The sequence below is a fragment of the Mauremys reevesii genome, linkage group 5 (assembly GCF_016161935.1).
Source record: "Mauremys reevesii isolate NIE-2019 linkage group 5, ASM1616193v1, whole genome shotgun sequence".
Taxonomy (NCBI): Eukaryota; Metazoa; Chordata; order Testudines; family Geoemydidae; genus Mauremys; species Mauremys reevesii.
The window spans coordinates 45,024,008-45,043,223 of record NC_052627.1 but is presented as its reverse complement, the minus strand read 5'-3'; the positions used below and the strand labels follow the sequence as shown (position 1 = coordinate 45,043,223).

Here is a 19,216-nt window from a genome sequence, read left to right as displayed (position 1 = left end):
CACAAGTGATCAGGTAAGCTGCTATTTTCCCCAAACTACAGTTCAAGGTTTCATGTTGCGTATAACACATTGTGAAGTCATACGAAGTCATAAAACTCCAGCATCATAACCCAAGAACCAGTTTTAAACAGAAATTCAATGTCTTTGGATATTTTGCCTTTTCATTATGGAATTTCTAATGATATTTACCCAACTCAAAGATGCCATTTCTCAGAACCAGAAAAAACATCAGTAAGGTAAGTTGTTTAAAACAGTATAAGCCACCCTCTACCCCCGTTACAGAAAGATGTGAAGATAACTAACAGTACTGTTGCATGATGTTAATAAAAAAGTTTGACCTGATGAAACTTTATGCACAAGGTTTTTCTGTTTACCTTTACATCAATGGATCTTGTTTCTTTAACAACAGGGTAGAATCTTGGTGTTTTGTTGGGATCTTGTAACCTTGGGGTACGAGGTGTTTTGGGTGTTCTGGCAGGATGAACTCTTGGAGATTCTGGGACTGCTGTTGGCAGTGAACGACCCATTGTTGTTGGAGGTACTTCTACAACACCAAACAATTTACAAGCTAGCTCATCTGTTAAATCTGTAAATAGAAAAAGAGACTAAGATTGCTAACATACATGTATACAGAAGTATTTCATTGTCAGTTAACATTTAATGGACAGACACAGAATATCTTTGAAATTCATTTGTATTCTGCTTAAAAATTTCTACATTAATTAACAAAGGACAAAGTATGAGTTTATTGATGCAGTCCATATTGCTTAACCTCAATCTAAATTAACTCAATTTATGTAGTTTGGATTTTAAAGGCTCCTGTTAATCAAGACATACAAAACTCACTGGAAAAAAGACAGTTACCTTTTCAGTAACTGGAGTTCTTTGAGATGTGTTGCTCATGTCTGTTCCACAATAGGTGTGCGTGCTCACCACATGAACCACTGCCGAAAGTTTTAAGCCTAGCGACCCCTGGAGTGGCGCCTCCATGGCATAGCATAAGGGGCTCTGCACGCTCCCCACACCCTCAGTTCCTTCTTGCCAGATAACTCTGACAGAGGGGAAGGAGGGCAGGATGTGGAATAGAAATGAGCAACACATCTCGAAGAACACCAGTTACAGAGAAGGTAACTGTCTTCTTCGAGTGATTGCTCATGTGTATTCCACATAGGTGATTCCAAGCTATATCTGTTGGAGGTGGGAAGGAGTTCACAAACTCTCAGTACGGACAATGGCCCTGCCGAACCCGCCGTCCTCCCTGGTCTGAGAGACAATCGCATAATGCGAGTTGAACGTGTGAACTGAAGACCACGTGACAGCCCTACAAATGTCCTGAATGGGGCCATGGGCCAAAAAGGCAGCCGATGAGGCCTGCACCCTAGTTGAGTGCGCCTTCACAATTGGTGGTGCAGGGATTCCCACCAGGTCATAACAGGTACAGATGCATGAGGTGATCCAGTTGAAGAGCCGTGGAGTGGAGATCGGCCGACCTTTCATGTGCTCGGCCAATGCGATGAACAGTTGTGAGGACTTTCTGAACAGTTTAGTCTGCTCCAGGTAAAAAGCCAGAGCCCATCTCACAATCAGCTTGTGGAAGAGGTGTTCCTCACTGGACGCATGGGGCTTGGGGCACAGGACTGGCAGAAAAATGTCCTGACCCATGTGATAGGCAGAGACCACCTTTGGGAGGAAAGAAGGGTGTGGGTGGAGCTGGACCTTATTTTTATGAAACACCGCATACGGGCCTGCCTAGCCAACGTGATCCCAACCAGGAAGGCCACCTTCCAGGAGCATGTGGCTAGCAGCTCAACTGGGGGCCCCATGAGACGGGCCAATACCAGGTTTAGGTCCCACTGTGGGACTGGGGGCCTAACATATGGGAAGAGAAGATCCAACCCCTTAAGGAACCGGCCAATCATAACATGGGAGAATACCATGTGGCCCTGCACCAGCGGATGGAACACTGATATGGCCGCCAGGTGCACCTTGACTGATGAGGGCGCCAGGCCCTGGGCTCTAAAATGAAGGAGGTAATCCAGAATAAGCTGGATCAGGGTGGACACCGGAGGAATGCCCCGCTCGTCCTCCCATCTGGAAAACCAAGACCACTTCGCCAAGTAGGCTAGTGCGTGGAGGGCCACCTGCTTTCTAGGACGATGTGCTGAACCCTTCTGAGCACGTCCTTTCCTCCCTACCTAACCATTGAGCAGCCACATCATGAGGTGGAGTGCCGCTAGGTTGGGGTGGAGGAGGCAGCCCTGTTCCTGGGAGAGCAGGTCCGGGCGGGACGGCAATGGCCACGGCGGGGCGACTGCCAGGCCTGTGAGGGTCCCGTACCAATGCTGCCTGAGCCATGCCGGGGCAATCAGAAGGACCCGGGCCTTCTCCATCTTTCTCTTTTCCAGGATCTTGCCGATCAGCAGGAATGGGGGAAACGCATCGAGAAACTGGCTTGACCAGGACAGGAGGAAGGCATCGGAGACAGCAGACCCCTCCCAGACCCCTCCCCCCCAGAGCAGAACCAGGGGGGGCAATGGTTCTGCCGAGTCACGAACAGGTCCACCTGGGGAGTCCCCCACACTTGGAAAAGTCTGTGCAGCACCTCTGGGTGGAGAGACCACTCGTGCTGAGAGGAGAAGTCCCTGCTCAAGCAATCCGCCTGTGCGTTCCGGGCACCCGGCATATGGAAGGCCTGTAGGCAGATGTCGTGGGCTATACAAAAGTCCCACAGCCTGAGGGATTCATGGCAGAGGATCAGGCCCCGTCTTGCCTGATTATGTAGAACATCAAGTCCGTGTTGTCCGTGAGGATCCTGACCACCCGGCTCTCCAGGGGCGAGTGGAAGGCCATGCACACTAGCCTTACCACCCTGAGCTCGACGTTTATGCGGAGAGTCAGATCCTGAGCCAACCACAGACCTTGCATCTGAACGTTCCTCACATGCGCCCCCCATCCCAGGTCTGACACGTCGGACACCAGTTCCAGCGATGGGGTCCTGCCCCTGAATGGGACCCCTTGGAGCATGTTTCTCGGGGAGGACCACCACCATAGGGAGGTGATCACTGGCTTGGGCACCGTGAGGACTTAGTCCATCCTTTCCCTTGCCTGGGAGAACTCCAAGGCCAACCAGAGCTGGAGGAGCCTCATCCCGAGTCTGGCATGACAGACCACATACGTGCACGCCGACATGTGACCCAAGAGCTGGAGGCACACTCTCTCTGTCACCAGAAACCTTGTGACCGTGTCGATGAGCCCCTTCAGAGTCTCGAACCTGTCCGATGGGAGGGAAGCTCTGGCTGACGAGGCATCCAGGACCGCCACAATAAACGCTATGCATCGCACCAGGACTAACGTGGACCTGGTGTTTACTAATAGGACCAAAGTGGTGCACATGGACAAAAGTAATGCCCCGTGATCCTGCATCTGGGACCAGGAGCTGCGCTTGACCAACCAGTTGTCCAGATAGGGGAAGATCTGGATCCCCCAGCACCTGAGGTAGGCCGCCACCACCGACATACATTTTGTGAATACCATGGGGGCGGTGGACAGGCCAAACGGGAGGACTGTAAATTGTTAGTGTTTCTGCCTCACCATGAAACGGAGGAAGCATCTGTGCCCCTCAAATATATGAATGTGGAAGTACATGTCCTGCAGATCGAGGGTGGCGTACCAGTCCCCATGATCCAGGAAGGGGATGATGGAGGCCAGGGAGACCATGCGGAATTTGAGCTTCACCATGTACTGGTTCAGGCCTCACAGGTCCAAGATGGGCCTGAGCCCCCCTTTGGCCTTCGTGATAAGGAAATAGCAGGAGTAGTACCCCTTGCCTTTGAACTCCCCTGGTACCGCTTCCACCGTTCCTAGGCCCAGGAGCCACCCTACCTCCTGCTCAAGCAGAGCCTCGTGCGAGGGGTCCCTCAGGTGGGATGGGAGTAGGGGGTGGTTGGGCGGGGAGGAAGTAAACTGGAGGTTGTAGCGCCAGGAGATGGTGTTGAGGACCCATCGGTCCAAAGTCAGCCGCAACCACTCCGAGAAGGGAAGCTTTATTGAGGGTGGATCCCTGATGAGAACTGGCAGGGCACCCTCGAGCATCCTGTCAAAATTGCCTTTTCCCAGCTTGCTTGCCCTTGGAGGACTCAAGCTGGGGGGCAGACCGAGACTGCCTCTGTGAGCGCCTCTTATAGTCCCGCGACTTCTTATAAGTGATCTCGTATTTTGAATGGGTTGCCTGAGTGGGAGTCTGCTGCGGCTTGAACTTAGGTTTAGCCGGAACACAGAAAAACAGACTGAACTCATGCTGGCCCAGGAGAGCCAGGTGGTTCGCCACCCATAACTGGAAGCTCGAGGACGAATAAATTTTTCTTCCAAATGAGTCCAGCTTCCTTGAATCTTTATTTTTCAGGGTAGGGGCTAATTGGCCCTGCCATTCCCTGTGGTTGCCTGACTCGACCACCAGGGACTTAGGAGCAGGGTGGGTGTATAAGTATTTATGCCCCTTGGTGGGTATAAAATACTTGCGTTCCGCTCTCTTAGAGATGGGGGCCAATGAGGCTGGGGTTTGCCACAGGGCATTTGAAGTTTTTGCCACCCCTTTGTGGAGAGGCAAGGCCACCCTCCCCGGTGCTAAGGCAGACAGTACATTAAACAGGGCATCCAAGGGCTCCTCCATCTCCTCTGCTTGGAGGTGGAGGCTTGATGCCACCCTTTTTAAGAGTTCTGGATGGGCCCTAAAGTCCTCCTGCAGGACTGAGGGAGGAGGGGCCATAATCGCCTCATCTGGGGAGGGTGAGGAGGCTGACGCAGTACTTTGTGTGTCCACCGGCACCGGAGGGTCCACCACCTGGTCGGTTTCCGGGCACAGTGCTGAGCATGTACGTCCCACCGACTCCATCCTTGGAGGTCTGAAGAGGAAGGCCGAGGGTCCTTCTGAGGGCTGCATCGGGGGCCTCTGTGCCCACTGCTACCATGGGGCCAGCCACAGGGCCTGGTGCCACTGCACCTGCTGTGGCACCGGCAGAGCCAGCTGTTCAGCCTGGCCCATCGATGGACGACTATGAAGGGAGGCCAGGCTGACATACGACCTGCCGCTGTCCCTTGACCGGGAGGAGCGGTGGCGCCGGGAGCGATGCCGACCAAAATAATTGCAACAGGCATGATTATATTGTGTTATTTTGATGAAGAAAATATGAAGAATTTTGAAGTATTGTATGCAGATTTTTAAATGTTTTGGTGCAGAATTCCCGCAGGAGTACTCAGAGTGAATGAACAGAACAGGCAAATCATTGAGTGATCCCTCCCATTATCCACTCCCAGCTTCTGGCAATCAGAGGCAAGAGACACCTGGAGCATCCAGGGTTGCATCTCTGACCATCTTGGCTAATACTTATTGATGGACCTAACCTCCAACTAATAAAATTAAACTGCTTTTAAATGGTTATTGCAAGCCTCAATATTTCCTACTCAAGATAGGAGACAGCCTGGTAAGTTTAACTCTTTGATGTACTGTACAGCAATATGATAAATCCAAATACAGTGATATGACAAATCCAAATTTTAAATGTCTGTATCAAGTAGAAAAATATATTTGGATTGTAAAATATTTATTTTTTCCTTAAAGTCTATATCCTAGTGACCATAATGCCTCACTTCAACAACAGCTTTTGCTTTGCATATTGCAATAGCATGTTGCACCATAGAACACTTGCTGTTGGTCTGCAGTAGTAGTGAAATAACTGAAATTCCTGCTTATGTGTACTGATGCTGATGCACATTCATTTATTTTCCTGTATCAACATATAGTACGCTCTAATGCAGTACAGGCTAACAAAAATATCTTTTAGATAGAGCTTTGGTTAAAAATAAACAAACCAACAACAAAAAAAACAGACTATAGTCAGAATCAAAATTAAATCACATGAAGTTTCTTTAATGCAGGATTTCTTAAACGGGTGTTTAAATGGGTGCCCTACAGAGCTCTGTCCTTGGTTCCTTACTCTTCTCCCTCTACACCTTTGTTTCTCTCATCCAGAAACAAATTCAACTACCTCGCAGATGATTCAGAGATCTATCTATACTCCAGACCAGTTTCCTGCTGTCCAAACTAAATCTCAGCCTGTCTCTCTGACATCTTTTTGAGGATGTCTAGCTGTGAGCTCAAGCTCAACATGGCTAAAGCAGAGTTCTTACTCTTCCTCCCTCTAAGCTGTTCCCCTGCCCGACCTCCTTTCTGGATCACTGACACCACCACCATTCTACTCTGACTGAGGTGTATAACCTGGATGCCATCTTTGACTTGGATCTCTCTCTAGGGCCTCACATCCAGGCTATGACTAAGTCTTGCTGATTTTTTTTTTTTTTGCATTTCTCAGATATGGCCTTTCCTATCCACCACACAGTTAAATCTCTCCTCCAGACTCATCATTTTATGTCTCAATTACACAACATCCTTTTCTCTGGCTTTTACAAATGCCATCTTGCCCTGCTGATAATGTTCTTTACAGCAGCATTCTGAATAGTTATGACAATGACATCTTTCTCTTGCAGGATGGATTGATTTAAAATCAAGGAGATATAAATTGCTGATTTCAATAATGATTTAAATCACCAAGTAGAAAGCTTCACTTTACATCAGATTTTAAACAACTTTTCCATTGTTATTTCAATTATTTTCTAAAGAAAGGTGCATTCTCACTGGTTACATAACCATTAAAACGTGGATTTACAACTAAATAAAGCCTTTATACTAGATTTGGTACATCTTTTTGCTACCTCAAGTGGTAGAGCATAACCATATACATTTATTTAAGCATATTTTCAGATTCTTCTTAATTGTACACATTTTTAGTATATTAGAAAATGGTGAATGATATATTGCTTATTTACTAGATAACTTTTTGCTCAAGATTTGTGTCAAACTGCATTAATTAATTTAATTAAATACAAAAGAGAACAAATTTTTTTATTAAACCAATTAAAGCCCTTAATCTAGTACATGACCTCCTGTGCCACATTTATAAAGCCTGACTTTCTAAAAAGTATTTTAAGAGATTTTAAGTAGTTTAGGCCTTAACATAGTTTGTATCAAATTCAGATTTCATTTTAAACAGGTTTACTTTTAAAAAGGAAAAAAAGTATTAGAATTTAAGTAACAAAATAAAAAAACCCACTAATTTTTATCCCTCCTGTTCTCTTTGCATCCCTTCACTGGCTCCCTCTTCTCTATCATATCAAACTAGTTACCTGTCTTTAATTTCAAGGTCCTTCATGATCTATCCCCACCCTCTCTCTCTGTCCTTTAGTATAAAAAAAAGTCAACTTCCATCTTCAATCAGCCCATGTTGTCAGCCTCCATTGTGCACTTGTTAAATTTTCAAACAAGCATCTTTGGGCTCTCTCATGTGCCTCTCACGCCTGAGAGAAACTTCCTTTAAACACTGACAAAATTAACTCCTCATCCTCCTTTCAAACTCTCCTGAAAACTCTACTGTGCTACGTTGACTACAAAACATTTTACAACGGTTAGGCTGCTGATGTGCTGAGACCATTGCTTATCATGCTGACCAGTACTGTCTCACTGTTTCCTTGTACTTCCCTATCTGTACACATCTGATATCACTTGTTTTATATTTAGGTTATAAGCACTTAGGGACAGGGACTGTCTTTTTGTTCTGGGTTGGTACACACCTAGTACAACGAGGTCCTGGTCCATGACTGGAGTTCTTAGTTGCGAGAATAATACAAGTAACAAAAATAATAAAGAAAGTACAATTATATTACCTTGTTGTGACCTTGGAGGCCATGGAAGAACTTCCTGGTTTGGCTCAGGTGTAAGACTGTCAAACTCTTCTTTACTGATGAGATTTAGTTTCTTAAAGTTTTCAACCTCTTGCTGAATTTGAGGAGAAAATTTCACAATTACAAAAGTGACAATTGTGTATCAATCTAAAAAATGACAAGTTCAGAGAATCGAGTTGCACCAGCATGCAACATGTCAAGCAGAATTTATTCACAATTGATCCTGCACAACCACAGTCCTTTCTGTTGAATTTGGTAGGTTGCACACAGCAAGCTTGTGAAGAAGCCCCTGGACATGTGCAATGAGCTTGGCTTACAGAAGCAAAGTGTGCGCCCCTTAGTACTGTTTGCATGACCAAAGTCATGAAACTAGAAAAAGTTACCCTACTTTATAAAGGAGGAACAGAACCCCCATTTTCCCCAGTTTCTGTCCTGTGCCAAACCATCTTTCCTCTATAGTAAGGTGGGCACAGGAAGATTCTGGTGTGGGGGGGGGGGAGAGACGGGGGACAACGAAAGAATAAATAGGAGATGCCCACTCCGTCCCTCCTCAGCTGAAACTCCCATCTCTCCCCATTTCAACATTAAAAACAAAATTCCAGGAGTAACTAGTAACTTTGGATGCCCAACTTGAAATTCCTTAAAGATGCCTGTTTTTTCAGAGGGTGGATAAGAACATAAGAATGGCCGTACTGGGTCAGACCAAAGGTCCATCTAGCCCAGTATCTGTCTACCGACAGTGGCCAATGCCAGGTGCCCCAGAGGGAGTGAACCTAACAGGCAATGGTCAAGTGATCTCTCTCCTGCCATCCATCTCCAACCTCTGACAAACAGAGGCTAGGGACACCATTCCTTACCCATCCTGGCTAATAGCCATTTATGGACTTAACCATCATGAATTTATCCAGTTCTCTTTTTTGCTAAACACTTTCTGAAAAATGAGGCCTCTTTGAAGCATCTCAAGTTGGGAACCCAAAAATCAATGCACACAAAAAATAATCACTAAGACCGTTGAAAATCTTGACCAACAATTAAAAGAATGGGGTGGGAGAAAACATTTTCTTTCTACTGTCCTCTTGCAGTTTATACTACAGTCTACAGACACCTCACATTTTCTATCTTTATCTATTCCTTGCTTTCTCCTATATTCTTTCTTTCTTCTTTTCTCATCCTTGTATCTATTTCCCCTTTTCTTTAGTAGCTCCCATTCTTTTGTCCTCTTTCCTTGCTGAAATAGGGTCCTGCCACCATGATTTGCCTCAATCCAGTGCTCACCAAAGGTGGAAGAAGACAGAAGCACAAACACTATCCTAAATACGATGGTAATCCAGCTCAGCTTGCAACTCACAGCACTGCCCAAAGTCAGAAGTGGATCTGACAAGGAACCAGGAGAACTAACTCACAAAGAGGGGTTCCTTGGAAAGACTGATTAGGGAGAAACGCGACAGGGCAGGAGTGGAGAAATCTGAGTTCCTGAGGTGCCAGCAGCTCAGCTAGCTTCCTGCCACATTCACTGGCTAGCTACTAGGTGTAAAACCACCAGTGTGTTTAAAAATCCATTGGCTATAGACAGAGGTGTTTGTCCTTTAGGGACGCAGACAGGGGTGAAAGTAATTTAAAGGACTTATCGGTATGCCGGAGTCCTGAGGGGGCATGGCCTCAACTGGAAGAGATGTGGCCTCAGCGGGAAGAGGTGGGGCCTTTCAAGATTTAAAGGCCCTAGGGCTCCAGCTGTGGCTGGGAGCCCCATGACCTTTAAATCACCCTGGAGTTATCGGCTGCAGAGGCGGCTTGGGGCGAATTAAAGGGCCTAGAGCTCCAGCCGCCGCAGAGCTCTGGGCCCTTTAAGTCACCGCAGGAACCCTGCCACCGCTACCCTGGCACGGCAAGGTTTGGGCTAGGGCAGCAGTAGCTGTGGCAGGGCTCCAGCGAGAGCCCTGCTGCAGGGAGCCCCAGGCTCTTTAAATCCCTGCCGGATCCCGGGGCTCTGGCAGCCGGGCCTGGCCGGGGATTTAAGGGGCCCAGTGCTCCTGCCATGCGGCGAGCCCCAGGCCCTTTAAAGCACCGCCGGAGCCCTGCCACCACTGCAGGACTCCAGCAGCGATTTAAAGGGCCAGAGACTCCAGCCGCTATGGGGAGCCCCAGGACCTTTAAATCCCCACCAGCGCCCAGCTGCTGGAGCTCTGGCGGTGATTTAAAGGTCCTGGGACTCCCCGCAGCAGCTGGAACTCTGGGCCCTTTAAATTACTGCCGGAGAAGCCGGTCCAGTCCGGCACGACATACCGGCTCTTGCCGGTACACCATACCATACCAGCTTACTTTCACCTCTGGACACAGGCCACCTTAGTAGTATTCCATATTATAGTATGTACTAAGCTAAGTTGACTCCTGTATGTGGACCCACAGATGGGCAAGGAAATAGAAATCTAGATTAAAATGAGGTTGTGGGTATTAAATCTGGCATTTACTTGCACTTTCATGACACCTAACTTTATAGATGATTAAAAAAACCTGAAGATAAAATTTACAGTGCAATGACTTCAGTTTCATTCCCTCATACTCTACCCTAACCCCAAAACAGGGAAATCAATTTGTCTTTCCTATGAATACATTTTAAAATGTTATTAAATACAAGCTGTTTGAGCACATGTAAAGTCTAAATTATCTATTGTATACGCTTAGCATTCAACTACTACCCCACCAGCCTAAAATACCCTATTGTTTAAAACAAACTATTCCTTCACTGGCTCAGATCTAAGTTTGAGGGTGAAGAGATACATTTATCTTGAATTTAGCAACCTCTGCTACACCTAGGGTCTATAACAGAAAGCATGACAGATGATATACAGCCGTTTGCAAGTAATTAAATTGCAATCAGAAGTTAAAATTAAACAAAATAATTACAACACATACTATAGGTATACATATGATAATTATTTTCTATTTTCTTCCACACAATTAGATTGTTGCTAGTATAAGTAGCAGCAATAACAGTCAATTTTAGGCTTGTTTGGTCAAACATCTGTTTAAGTTGTATGATAGAAAAAATTACCTTTATGGCTGTAGAATCATTTTCACCCTGCTCCATCCACAAATCCTGTTCATAATAGTATAAACCATCATTAATAGCTTTAGCCAGTTCAGATGTAATTTTTGCACGAGACACATGGTTGCCAGTGCGATCTCCACCAGGATGTTTTCTCATAGAAGGTGGTGTCTGTGTTACAATCAAAATTTTGTTTACATCATGGTCATCAATTTCATAATCTGAATCATTGTCTGACCAATCAGTAAATGTATTTTTGCGACCTGCTATTTGTTCCATCTCCTCATCAAACAAAAAATCAAGCTCTTCTTGTTCTTGTTCCTGTGAAGGTGGGGCCTGCTGTTGCTGACTTGGTGTGTGCTCTAGTGTATGCACAGATTCCTGAGTGAAGAAAGATAACATATGACATTTTCTTTGGGAAACAAATTACTTGGTTATTCTATCCCTTCTTTTAACGGATACTGACCGGATCATCTCAATGGATGAAAACAACAAACCTTAAGAGGAACATTCTGAAAGGCATTTTCAAAGGCACAAATGGCTGTTAGCCGTCTAATTTCTGTTGACTTGCAAGAATTTCTTAAACTTAGTACAAAGACAAAAATCACAGTGCTAAGGTCCACAGAGAATTCTGACACCAACTTTTCACTAAATTCTCTCTCTCACTGTAAAACGTATAATTTCTCAACTGAACCTAAACACCTCCAGTTGTGCCACTGCATTTGGGCCCTATTTTAAGGCCCAGTTCATTTTCCAAAATTAAGAGTCGTCTTTCCTTCTGCTTGGAGCAGACCTTTAAATACTCTTAAGATTCCAAATTAGGATAAATTATTACATATATATTATGTATACTGTAACATCAAGTGAGGTGATCCATTATAATATGAATAGTTCTTTGTTCAATATAATGGACAGTTTTATGATCTGGAGCAAATTTAGTTCATTCTGCTCATACAGACTGCAAGTATCCTGAAGAGAGTGTTAATTAGGTTTATGTGAAGGTATCAGCACTCCCTCTCACTACATAACAGTGGTATACTGTAGTATTTCAGAAAATATGCGCGCACAGAATTTTTTTTAGGGGGGAGGTGTTTTAACATTTTATCAAGGTAGCTAACAGTACCTTTAATTTGACTGGGGATGGACGATGCCTCTTTTTCACTTCTATCCAAGGCTCAGAATCCAGATCTGGCAAGCTTGTAGACAATCCTTTAGACATTGTTTGAAGGTTACTTGTTTCAGTGCTTTTCTTTGGGCTTCCCATTCTTGGAGAACTTGGTGCAGACTCTAAAATTGTAAATTAGTTGTGTATTCAGGTTTTTCTTTTTTTGTTGTGTTAAGAGATTTTACTTTCATTGTTGCTATAATTCCTACTTCTCATTAAGGTTTAAATATGACATTGATCAGAACAAATTAAAAAAAGACTCAATTACTTGCTATTCTATATTTTAAAGAACAGTTTACATTGGTGATTCCAGCATAAATTAAAAGTGCCACTGACTGCCTGAGAGATGGAAGTTATCCATAAAACAAACAGCATGATTAGTGACAAATTCAGTGCTCCGTATTTGGCACTGGTTCGAGCACTGCTAGAATATTGTGTGCAGTTCTTGTGACAATTCAAGAAGGATGTTGATAGGGTTCAGAGAAGAGCCACAGAATGAACAAAGGATTAGAAAACAAGTCTCATAGTGATAGACTCAATTAGCTCAATCTATTTATCTTGAGAGGGAAGGTTAATGGATGACTTGATTACAGTCTGTAAGTACCTACATTAGGGTTTGAGGGAGGAGGGGATATTTAATATTGGGCTCCTTCAATCTAGCAGAGAAAAGTATAACGCAATCCAATGGCTGGAAGTCCAAGGTAGACAAATTCAGACTGGAAATAAGGAGTAAAATTTTTAACCGTGACAGTAATTAACTATTGAAACAATACGCTCAGGGGTGTGGTGGATTCTCCGTCCCTGACAATTTTCACATCAACATTAGATGTTTTTCTAAAAGATATGCTCTAGGAATTATTTTGGGGAAGTTCCATATCCTGTGCTATACAGGAGGTCAGACTAGATTATTACAATGGTCCAATTTTGGCCTTAGAATCTATGAATTATTCTGAAATCAGTTTGATGTTATCAGTCATATACTAGAGATGCAGTCCTATGGATAGGGATATATTACAGCTGGCTCCTTTGGGGAAATATATGTTTTAATAGAGTTAAAATATGACAAAGAAATTCAGTTTTAAATCTGAAACTCTGCGTTGACTCTCCACATCTTTCCATTTACCAAAGAGAAGGTAATCTTACAAAACATGCACACCTCTTGGAAAAACATGTTGGATTAAAAGACCAAACTGCAACCTTAACCACAAGTTTACTGTCTTCTGGCACACTGCCTTTCTAACTGCCAGCCTTGCAATTCCCATTCCAACTAGCAGAGCTGAATTTTATACTTGCTATTCCTACTATGAAATCAAATATTAATGAAAAATAAAATGCAGACTTGTTGGACTAGACAGCAGTTTCAATCCTAAAATTGTGTGTTTCTATGAAAGAAATTCTTTACCAGTATGTGAACCAAAAGCTTTGCCTGGTATAAATTCTGGGCAGTTGATGAGCTGAGAGAAGTCAGTTTGTGGCTGATTCCGTGAAGGTGGACCAGGAATTGGCCATTTTTCTGGGTCTACCCTTTTTCTCATCTTCTGATCCACTATTTCCACCTCTGTACTGTCCTTTACAGCCTGTGAGATAAACATGTTTCACCGTTAAAAAATATACCCATCGCCAACACTGCTGATAATAACTTTTGTTAATCTCTCAGTGAAATTAAACACAATCCCATGATTATCTGGAAGGGAATTTAAACTATGTCGTCCTCTACAGATCTTTACATTACTGTCCGACGTAGCATGAACATTTTCGATGCAAATGAGCGTTACTCTCTCAAACACCTGCATACCAGAAATAAGTGATTTTAAAGAAAAATTACCTTTAGATTAGGACAACCTAGAAGAGCCAGTATAAAACCCAGTACCACTTATTTTCAGTACTATAATTTTAATTATTGTGGCATACAGTTTCACATATTAGCTGCTAGTTATATTTTTGAAGCCCAGATGCAGAGCACCAATTAACCAAAATTGATGGTTCTTTATAATTCCTTATTTAAGGGACAGTGTTCACTCGGAATATGAAGCAAACTGCTTTTCTGGACAATTAAACATTGAAATGAAGTTGAGGAGTTCAGCAATTGCCAAAGTAGTTTATTGCAATTATTTTCCAGTGTTAATGTGATATGACAAAGTTGTAAGAAACAATACCAAAAAAATACTGCTTGACTTAAGGATTTGTAAGTTGTGTAACTTTTTTCTTCATTTTTGGTATTTGATGAAAAACAGGGAGCTGAGTCAAAAAGTGAAGAATTTTAAGTAGTCTGTATAATGGAATGGTCTGTCACATGAAGTTGGTTAGTATAAGGCTGAATGGGTAACTGGTATTAATCTCCTCTAAACTCCAAGGGAAGTGGAAGGATATAAACCAACTGCTGAGTGTGCCCTACAGTGTTGGTTTCTCCTTCCCTTTTTGCTAATAGGTTTACAATTTGGGTAGCTGTGCTGCTTGCTGGTGGAGTTCTCCTTTGACATGAGGGAGGCTGCGGTGATTGCTGCTAGCTGGGAAACTCCATTCTGAGTCACCTGGAGAGAGCTGACTGGCCATAGCCTTGTCGACCTTTGAAACCTATAGCTTGTCTATGATTCAAACTCCCACAGTGCTTTGGGAATCATGCTAAGAGGAGGGAAAATAGTTTGCTAAGAACTACTAGAAAAGATCTGACAATTTACAAGAATTGTTAAGCAAAATATATTATTTTTAGTGATGCATTAACAAGAAACATATGCTTAGGTTAGAATTTAATATGTTTATCTCTTTTCTATAAATATTTAAATATACTGGAAATTTATAGGTCAAAATAAAACGTTATTTCCTCTTTTCCCATACAGAGAACAAAATTGTAAACAGGCGGGCTACAAGAATGTCAATTCATAAGCCAATTCTGAACAAAAACAGTACAAGCTAATAGTCATCGGCTGCAAAAACAGGTTCTGACAAATTGTGGTAATGTATCTGTTACTCACTGTCCAGTCTAATAGACTAATAAAATTCAACCAAGCTGACTGATCTGACATCTTTTTAAATTACTAAGTAAATTTAAACCTTTGTGGGGAAACACTGGTGGCCCATACAGGGACCTCAGTAGCCAGTATTGACTGAACCTGACAAAGCAGGATCATAACCTACTTGCCAGGAATAAGATCAAGCAGTAGGGAAGTTGGAAACACTGACTGATAGCCATTTAGAAAACTCAGCACATCCTGTTGTCAGGCACCTTGTGGGGGATGTAAAGGTAAAATAAGAAATAACAGATAAAGTGAAATGTTAACCTGCGAAACACCGTAAAAAGTAAAATTCTGACTGCTAATAGTAATAAAGGAGCTCTTAAATTCAAATAGGTACTAAAACCTTTAGTTTTGAATTACTTGGCAAATTCATTCAATATTATTTTAACAAGGTTAACTCATCAAAGCTTTATAAAGATTTGTTTTTCAAGGGTGAAATTACCCAAGAAGTTTGTTATCTACGTCCTGGCATGTCCAAAGTAAAATTTCCTAACTTTTCTTTTTGCAGGTTTTTGTAACAGGACCACATAAACAGTTTTTCTTTACTTTAATCTGTGACCAAGACACAATTATTGAGGCAAGTGGATTCTATTAACTTTGAAAAAAAAATAATTCATTTTATTTGCCACTAATCCTTTTGCTTTATGCCCATAAAAATGCAGTGTAGTCAGAAGCAATAAAACAGAAACAGATGGGGAAGAAATTGTCACAGGATTCACCTTTAAATCCTCATGAACCAAAATTAATCTTAGCAACAGGGAGTTGTTTGCCCATGTATGGAAGGAAGGTACCAGTGGGATTGGGGCCAGAGCAAATTCACAACAATCTGATTTATCTGGTACACAATGTCCCCCATCATAAAATCATGCAAAATTGGAAACATTAGGCTGGTGGTCACAAATGTGGGATTTGTTTTTTGGAAAGTAAGCTCCTACCCATTCATGGTTGCACAGAAAAGCTTAAAATTTTTACCCCTATTACATTTTAAAGACTCAAACCAGAAGGCAAATAAAAGAACCCCACTTTTTAAATCTCATTTTAAGCCAATTATGATATTTGAGGGCCTGATTCATATTTTAAAAAAACATTTGAGGTGGTAATACAGTGATGTTGCTATGGGAATTTTTGTAACTTTATTTTAGTTCCTACAGGACCTACAATTATTTAAGAAAGTAGTATGTTTCATACTACATTTTTAATGCTTGTGAGTAGTCTTCTGCCTCTTTCCCCTTCAATCCATAGTTCATGGATGTTGGATTGCTGTGAGATAATGGCGCCAAGTGGCTAGACCAGGGGTTGGCAACCTTTCAGAAGCGGTGTGCCGAGTCTTCATTTATTCACTCTAATTTAAGGTTTCGCGTGCCCGTAATACATTTTAACGTTTTTAGAAGGTCTCTTTCTATAAAGCTATATTATATAACTAAACAAGGTTTTCAAATGTTTAAGAAGCGTCGTTTAAAATTAAATTAAAGTGCTGATCTTACGCTGCCAGCCTGGGGTTCTGTTCACCTAGGCCAGCAGCAGGCTGAGCAGGGCCTGTGGCCGGGACCCCAGACCTAGGTGGGGGGGTTTCAGGGGTCAGGGCAGAGGACTGGAGTGTGTGGGGGTGTAGGGCAGAAGGCTGGGTGTGGGGTGGTTCAAGGGTCAGGGCAAAGGGCTAGGTGTGGGGGGTTCAAGGGTCAGGGCAGAAGGCTGAGTGTGTGTGGGGGTTCAGGGCAGAGGGATGGTGGTGTGGGGAGTGCAGGGCAGAAGGCTGTGTGTGAGGGGGTTCAAGGGTCAGGGCAGAGGGCTGGGGGGTATAGGGGCTGCAGGGCAGAAAGCTGAATGTGTGAGGAGGGTCAGGGCAGAGGGCTGGGAGAGTGGGGGATGCAGGGCAGAGAGCTGGGGGGGTGGGGGGTTCAAGGATCAGGGCAGAGGGCTAGGGGTGTGTAGGACAGAAGACTGAGTGTGTGTGTGGGGGGTCAGGCCAGAGGGCTGGGGTGCTCGGCTCGTAGGGGTGCTCCCAGCCCCCTGCCCTGAGCGGCTCATGGCAAGGGGCTGGAAGGAATATGCCCTGTTCCACCCCCTTCCCTACCTCTCTCTACTCCCTCTACAGAGCTGTGTGCACACTGCTGCTCTTCCCCCCTCCCCCTTGCTAGGGCCAGCAGTTGATTGGCGCAGGGAAGGAGAGGGGGCGGGGCAGGAAAGCACCACACTGGGGGAAGAAGCGGGGGAGGGGGGAAGCTTGGCTATCGCAGAACCAAGCTTCTGCCTCCTGCCCCCACAGGGGAGAGCAGTGGGCGGGGGGGCTGAGTGGGGCTGGGGGGCCAGGACTGCGGCAGGCGGCTGCATGCCGCTCAAAATTGGTTTGTGTGCTGTGTTTGGCACGCGTGCTGCAAGTTGCCGACCCCTGGGCTAGACACTTTGTGCGATTTCAAAGTCTGACAGAATATTTGATTTTTCCAAGTCAAGAATACTTTTTGTTGTATACACAAATATAATGTCATAGCAAGGTCTTAGTCCTTCACAGGGAAGTGAGATGATAGTCCTCTCTCCATAGCAGAAGTTAGCATCGGACTCTAGGAAGAACTATGTCCTCAACCCAGAAGGGATCTCATTTTCTTTATGGACCCTTAGAATTCCTCCCTTCAGCCTAGAGCACCATTTGCATATGCCCCATATAGGCATTTTCTTCTCATAGACAACTGGACAGAACTTGCTTGGACTAGGTCACCAATACTTTAATTGTTTTAATGAGTTCAGGGATACAAGGACTTCTGTCTCTTTCTTTTTCATCAAAAAAGACTAAGCATGTTTAAGATTTACATTTCCCACCTTCCATGTAAGAAAGCACTTTGAGGCATGGTCTACACTTAAAAGTTTACTGACCTAACTACGTTGCTAAAGGGTGTGACTTTTTTGCTGACAAAGTTATGCTGGTAAAATCCCCTGTGCAGACAGTTACACTGTTATAAAGGCACTTTATTCCAATATAGCTTTATTTTGCTTCGCAAAATTGAAATAATCTATATATAGAAACAACACTAGGGTGTTTTTTTTCCCCCCAGCTTTAACTATGCTGGTGTAGTGCAGAAAATACAAATACATTTAGTTAAATAAAACACTAAGTTACACATAAAATCAGGGAATTAAAGAGTTAATCTTCCAACTGTAAACTTAGCGTCTTTGAATATACTTACGCTTTATAGCAGCAGTTCTCAAACTATGGGGGAGGCCTCCCCAAGGAGGTGTGGGAATGTGTCAGGGGAGGCATGAGTGGTGTGGTTTTTTTTTTTGTTTTTTTTTTTGGAAGAGCTCTAGCTGTCAGCCCTGAGTTGGTGGGGCTTGTGCAAAAGAGCCATGCATACCTGGGAGGAGGGGACAATGGGGACAGTCAGAACCCCACCACTTGGGCTGAGGATTTCCTCCCTCCCCGCCCCAATTCCTCACTGGGAGGCAACCAGGGCTCAAGCTCTTCTCCCCTCCCCTTCAATCCCTCACCGGGAGATGGTGAAGGCTCTGGCTGTCAGCCTTGGAATGGCAGCAGCAGCGCAGAAGTAATGGTGGCATGGGGTTGCTAAAGCTGCTGTGAAAAGTGATATTCATGAATATCACTTTTCACATGGCCCAGCCAGCAGCTGCTGCTCTCCACTCTGCCTTCAGAGCTGGGTGGCAAAATATGTACTTGTGGCTGGGGGGGCAGGAGGGAGGGGAGAAGAGATGATAAATGACTACAGACACAAAGAAGGGTGGCCCGATTAAATAAGTTTGAGAATCACTGCTTTATAGGACATTTTGTACATTTTATCTTAAGAGTATTACTTTTCATATCACAAATAGTATGTGTATAGTGCTGTTAGCTTAACATCACTGTTGAAACCTTAACAAAATACAGCCAGCTTAATCACACTTGATCCAATTCATACCTACCTACTATCACCAGTAATGACTATGATGAAAAACAACTAGAAATTTGCAGGAGGTGATCCTTCCAGTTTGTCTACTTTGACTATGGAGGTTAAGGAATGAAATGCACATTTTCTCGTGTTGGTGTGACTCTTTAACACAGCAACAGAGAAGAGAAAGTTTAAGAATGGGAATTTAAAAAAAACAAAACAAAAAAAAAACAACCCCACACCACAAGAAAGGGGTAGAGCATGACCATAAGATCAGTGTATATTTGTTAAAATTGTAATCTAAAAATGTTTTTAGTAATGC

At 43.8% G+C, this 19,216-nt stretch overlaps 1 protein-coding gene and 1 long non-coding RNA gene across 6 annotated transcripts in view; one reads left to right on the top strand and one right to left on the bottom strand.

Annotated features, from left to right (window-relative positions):
• The window catches only part of LARP1B (La ribonucleoprotein 1B), a 116,563-nt gene that overhangs the window by 22,988 nt on the left and 74,359 nt on the right, over positions 1–19,216 (bottom strand). For all 5 annotated transcript variants that reach the window (XM_039540143.1, XM_039540144.1, XM_039540147.1 and 2 more), the window contains exons 9-13: positions 13,408–13,582; positions 11,964–12,127; positions 10,847–11,221; positions 7,777–7,888; positions 375–586 (exon numbers count right to left, since the gene is read on the bottom strand). In XM_039540143.1, coding sequence (XP_039396077.1) covers positions 375–586; positions 7,777–7,888; positions 10,847–11,221; positions 11,964–12,127; positions 13,408–13,582 — 1,038 coding nt within the window. The remainder of the gene's footprint in view (positions 1–374; positions 587–7,776; positions 7,889–10,846; positions 11,222–11,963; positions 12,128–13,407; positions 13,583–19,216) is intronic.
• Positions 105–15,597, top strand: LOC120406025. The gene is made up of 3 exons (XR_005599043.1): positions 105–236; positions 14,843–14,957; positions 15,528–15,597. It is a non-coding gene; the product is annotated as an uncharacterized LOC120406025 (long non-coding RNA).